We start from the raw sequence: 5,611 nt of genomic DNA, 5'->3' as shown, positions 1-5,611 counted from the left end.
GGAGAAGCTGTTCTGAAACAGATAGCATTAGCAGGCTAGCTGATGATACTGCTCTAGGAGAAGCTGTTCTGAAACAGATAGCATTAGCAGGCTAGCTGATGATACTGCTATAGGAGAAGCTGTTCTGAAACAGATAGCATTAGCAGGCTAGCTGATGATACTGCTCTAGGAGAAGCTGTTCTGAAACAGATAGCATTAGCAGGCTAGCTGATGATACTGCTCTAGGAGAAGCTGTTCTGAAACAGATAGCATTAGCAGGCTAGCTGATGATACTGCTATAGGAGAAGCTGTTCTGAAACAGATAGCATTAGCAGGCTAGCTGATGATACTGCTCTAGGAGAAGCTGTTCTGAAACAGATAGCATTAGCAGGCTAGCTGATGATACTGCTCTAGGAGAAGCTGTTCTGAAACAGATAGCATTAGCAGGCTAGCTGATGATACTGCTCTAGGAGAAGCTGTTCTGAAACAGATAGCATTAGCAGGCTAGCTGATGATACTGCTCTAGGAGAAGCTGTTCTGAAACAGATAGCATTAGCAGGCTAGCTGATGATACTGCTCTAGGAGAAGCTGTTCTGAAACAGATAGCATTAGCAGGCTAGCTGATGATACTGCTCTAGGAGAAGCTGTTCTGAAACAGATAGCATTAGCAGGCTAGCTGATGATACTGCTCTAGGAGAAGCTGTTCTGAAACAGATAGCATTAGCAGGCTAGCTGATGACACTGCTCTAGGAGAAGCTGTTCTGAAACAGATAGCATTAGCAGGCTAGCTGATGATACTGCTCTAGGAGAAGCTGTTCTGAAACAGATAGCATTAGCAGGCTAGCTGATGATACTGCTATAGGAGAAGCTGTTCTGAAACAGATAGCATTAGCAGGCTAGCTGATGATACTGCTCTAGGAGAAGCTGTTCTGAAACAGATAGCATTAGCAGGCTAGCTGATGATACTGCTCTAGGAGAAGCTGTTCTGAAACAGATAGCATTAGCAGGCTAGCTGATGATACTGCTATAGGAGAAGCTGTTCTGAAACAGATAGCATTAGCAGGCTAGCTGATGATACTGCTATAGGAGAAGCTGTTCTGAAACAGATAGCATTAGCAGGCTAGCTGATGATACTGCTCTAGGAGAAGCTGTTCTGAAACAGATAGCATTAGCAGGCTAGCTGATGATACTGCTCTAGGAGAAGCTGTTCTGAAACAGATAGCATTAGCAGGCTAGCTGATGATACTGCTATAGGAGAAGCTGTTCTGAAACAGATAGCATTAGCAGGCTAGCTGATGATACTGCTATAGGAGAAGCTGTTCTGAAACAGATAGCATTAGCAGGCTAGCTGATGATACTGCTCTAGGAGAAGCTGTTCTGAAACAGATAGCATTAGCAGGCTAGCTGATGATACTGCTCTAGGAGAAGCTGTTCTGAAACAGATAGCATTAGCAGGCTAGCTGATGATACTGCTCTAGGAGAAGCTGTTCTGAAACAGATAGCATTAGCAGGCTAGCTGATGATACTGCTCTAGGAGAAGCTGTTCTGAAACAGATAGCATTAGCAGGCTAGCTGATGATACTGCTCTAGGAGAAGCTGTTCTGAAACAGATAGCATTAGCAGGCTAGCTGATGATACTGCTCTAGGAGAAGCTGTTCTGAAACAGATAGCATTAGCAGGCTAGCTGATGACACTGCTCTAGGAGAAGCTGTTCTGAAAATTTTGAAAAGCATCGCGAGTTTAATAAAGGCATTGGAATATACCAGAATTCATGGCGCTTTTTAGCGAAGCCTTGATCTTTAAAAAGTGCATTTATACTTTAGACATATCCAGTGAACAACGTCCTTCAACCAAAGTCATTGCTTCATTTGTTTATTTCATTCCCCTCCCTTGCTGAGAGCAGAAGGTGTTGCATAGCTGAAAGGACATGTCCATAAACTGTTCAGCATCACAATACCCTGTCTATCATTACGCCAAACAGATCAGTCCTAGGATGTCAACGGTCATTGGTTTAAATGATATGGGCTTACAGTAAATTCTACAAAATACAGGAAAGACATGACTGGAACAACGGGACTATTAGGTCAGGAAACACTTGACTTGCAACCACAAGAAGGGGGAAGAGAAACAAACAAGCTGATGGAAACCACAGTGATGTGCTGCGTGCGCAGTGTCATGTCACTTCCAGGTCTTTGATCCAGTGCAAGATGGCCGCTCGTCTTCAGCGTTCCAGAGTGCACCGCTGCAGTCTCTCATGGTGATGGAGTCAGCTGTACAGATGGGGGTTGAGCCAATCATCATGTACAGCGTGGACATCCTTTCTGAAGTCCTTAGAAAAACGTCCGGGACTCGTTCAACTTTTCCTACGTGACACCACTTCCTGTGGAAATGGTAATTTCCTGTGAAAGGCCATGACCACTTCCTCGTCCAGCGCTAAGAGGAAACAGTGTTACTACCTCCCGGGAAGCCGCCGGAAGGAAGGCAGCTAATTGGCCCAAAGCAGAGATAGCTTCCTCTTCTGGTAAAAGATATGTAAGGGAGATGGATGGTAGATAGACAGGCTACACTGAAAGACTATTGTGTTGTCATTGATACGGTGGATTTCATCTACATTTACATTGTATGATGCATATACAAAACTCCACCCCAGGACAGCAGGCCAAGGGCTTTAAAGTGCACGAAGGGAAGGGCCTCACCCTCTAATGTTCCAAAATGCACTATGCTCTGACCTTTAACCCCTGTCCTCACTGCATGCTTCAATCCCAGCCTGCAAACCCACTCCCGAGGGTCGTGACCCTGCCCACCAGGTCACATGACACAGCAACTCTTTGCTTTGTCCTTCCGCAGGTCTGACGCTACCGCCGCGAGGTCGGGCCTAGTGGGCATGTGCGAGATCCTTTTGTTGCCTCTGGTAGATTTGTTGCGTTTGACGTTCTTGTTGTTCTTGTTGACGCAGGCCAAGGTGGCCACGTGGAAAATGTCCCTGACGCTGTTCTCTGACTGCTGGGCTGAGCACTCGATGTAGGGGGCTGAGATCTGTTTGGCCATGTTGGAACCCTGTAGAAAGAAAACACATTGGAATTGGAATTTCAGTTTACTTCCTGAATTGACTGAATTGAAATGGAATTGACCCAAAATCTGAAGAAAATGCACTCTGCAACCACCGTACCTGATCATATGACACAGGCATCTGTCTGTGATTGGACAGCTCCACCAGCGTGGAGAGGTCGGTGCGCAGGTCCGATTTGCAGCCCACCAGGAGCATCTTGGTGTTGGGACAGAACTCCTGGATCTCCCCTTTCCACTGTGGAGGACAGAGAAAGTCATTGAGACTGGGAGGACAGGACCAGACAGAATGGGAGCTAGTCCAGACTAGCCATCAAATACTTGCCTCCTCCCGTACTTGATTCCTCGCCTCCCTCTCAAAGCTCATTGGAGGAGGAGGTACAAGAGGATGGACCTTGGAGCCTCTCCTCCAATGGATTTTGAGAGAGAGTAATTGAGGAATCAAGGACTGGAGGTATCAAGTATTTGACGGCTTGTACACTTTTTTCAGACAGAACCTGAGCCCTCTCCTTCTGAAGGACAAAGCCACTTCCTGTTTCCAGTCCCCATGCCGTATCACACGGCGTTGAACCCAGGAAGGAATGCAGTATCGGAGGCTTTAAGGCCAGAGATAATCCTTCACGTTTCCTCTCAAACACAATAAACACTCTGGGATCAATGGCCTTTAATCAGTGGATATAATCTGCTACTAATGCAGTCTGGAGAACAAGGAGTGTTTGGCTGACTGGCTGGCTGGCTGGCTGGCTGGCTGGCTGGCTGGCTGGCTGGCTGGCTGGACATTGAGGGATCATGTTCAGTGTTGTACAGACAGGTGATTGTTTGAACTGGCCAAGAGGAAGGAAGGAACTCTGTTTTGGAACGGAACCTTCTCATGTTTTTTTTTTCTATAGCAGAGTCACATCACAGGACACTAAAAGCACTCCCTTCCTTTCCCTGCCCTCCTCTCACCCTAACGCCCCCTAACCCATTACGACCTCTGTCTGTACCTCAACTCTCTAGATGTTTAAGTGGGCTAAGTGGAAAAAAACAGGAAATTACTGGGAAAAACTGGAAATTACTGGGAAAAACTGGAAATGACTGAGAAAACGTTCTGGGGGAGGTCAAGTGAAAAGGATATTAAAATGAATTCATTGAATGAAAACTGGACATGTAGTTTCTTTCAAGTGAGGTAAAAGAAAAACACATGAAGGTCCACATTCTAAAGGCTGTAGAGGTTGACTAATGGTAGCTACACACAAGTGGAGGACGGACCATAATAATGTCTGGAACTGAGCCAATAGAATTAGATCAACACCTGGAAACCATGGAAACCATGTGTTTGATGTATTTGATACCATTCCACCCATTCCACTCCAACCATTATCACGAGCCTTTCCTCCCCAATTAAGGTGCCACCAGCCTCCTGTGGTACACACCTTCTTTATTACGCTGTCGAGTGTGTCAGGACGGCTGACGTCAAAACAGATAAGGACAGCGTCTGAGTCTGGGTAGGAGAGAGGCCTCACATTGTCGTAGTATGGAGACCCTGAAACAACAGAACAAAGCACAGGTCAGCACACGGACAACTACAACTCACACAATACACAGAGAACTACAACTCACACAATACACATAGAACTACAACTCACACAATACACAGAGAACTGCAACTCACACAATACACATAGAACTACAACTCACACAATACACACGGACAACTACAACTCACACAATACACATAGAACTACAACTCACACAATACACTGAGAACTACAACTCACACAATACACATAGAACTACAACTCACACAATACACAGAGAACTACAACTCACACAATACACATAGAACTACAACCCACACAATACACATAGAATTACAACTCAAACAATACACAGAGAACTACAACTCACACAATACACATAGAACTACAACTCACACAATACACACAGAACTAAAACCCACACAATACACATAGAACTACAACTCAAACAATACACAGAGAACTACAACCCACACAATACACATAGAACTACAACTCACACAATACACAGAAATCTACAACTCAAAAAATACACAGAAAACTACAACTCACACAATACACAGAGAATTACAACTCACACCATACACAGAAAACTACAACTCACACAATACAGAGAACTAACACTCCAGCTGTGGATGTAAGAGATTAAGACAGAGTGAAAAAACACACATGGATACATTGAGCATCCTATGGGCCAACCAAACCTGTCCAAACCAGATATTGACAGATTTTGCCTCAAAGTCACACAGGAAATCCAATAGTGATAGAGATGAAGATGTTTTGGTGATGAGAGACCATTTCTCAACAGCGAAGGACACAGTCATTAGCATCAAGATAATGCACACTGGAAGAACATCAACAGAAGAGATGCAAACGTTATGCTGACTGCAGCAATACGTTGTGTTTGAGTTTGAGGACGAGGTTACTTCTCTCTCTCTCGAGACAGACCAGAGTTCCAGAGAAAACAGGAACCTAGAAAACCATGCCAACCCCTTAAACTGAGACCATGTGTAGGAAAACCCCTCTCTCTTTCACTCTCTCCATCC

General features: G+C 45.0%; 1 protein-coding gene across 1 annotated transcript in view; it reads right to left on the bottom strand.

Moving 5' to 3' along the window:
* Positions 1-217: 217 nt before the first annotated feature.
* The window catches only part of LOC139372406 (rho-related GTP-binding protein RhoE-like), an 18,919-nt gene continuing 13,525 nt past the window's right edge, over positions 218-5,611 (bottom strand). Inside the window, exons 3-5 of the mRNA XM_071112115.1 lie at positions 4,461-4,570; positions 3,149-3,283; positions 218-3,036 (exon numbers count right to left, since the gene is read on the bottom strand). Coding sequence (XP_070968216.1) covers positions 2,788-3,036; positions 3,149-3,283; positions 4,461-4,570 — 494 coding nt within the window. The 3' untranslated portion in view covers positions 218-2,787. The remainder of the gene's footprint in view (positions 3,037-3,148; positions 3,284-4,460; positions 4,571-5,611) is intronic.

The sequence above is a fragment of the Oncorhynchus clarkii genome, chromosome 18 (assembly GCF_045791955.1).
Source record: "Oncorhynchus clarkii lewisi isolate Uvic-CL-2024 chromosome 18, UVic_Ocla_1.0, whole genome shotgun sequence".
Classification (NCBI taxonomy): Eukaryota; Metazoa; Chordata; class Actinopteri; order Salmoniformes; family Salmonidae; genus Oncorhynchus; species Oncorhynchus clarkii.
Note: the sequence above shows the minus strand (reverse complement) of the source record. Positions and strands in the feature narration are given on the sequence as shown.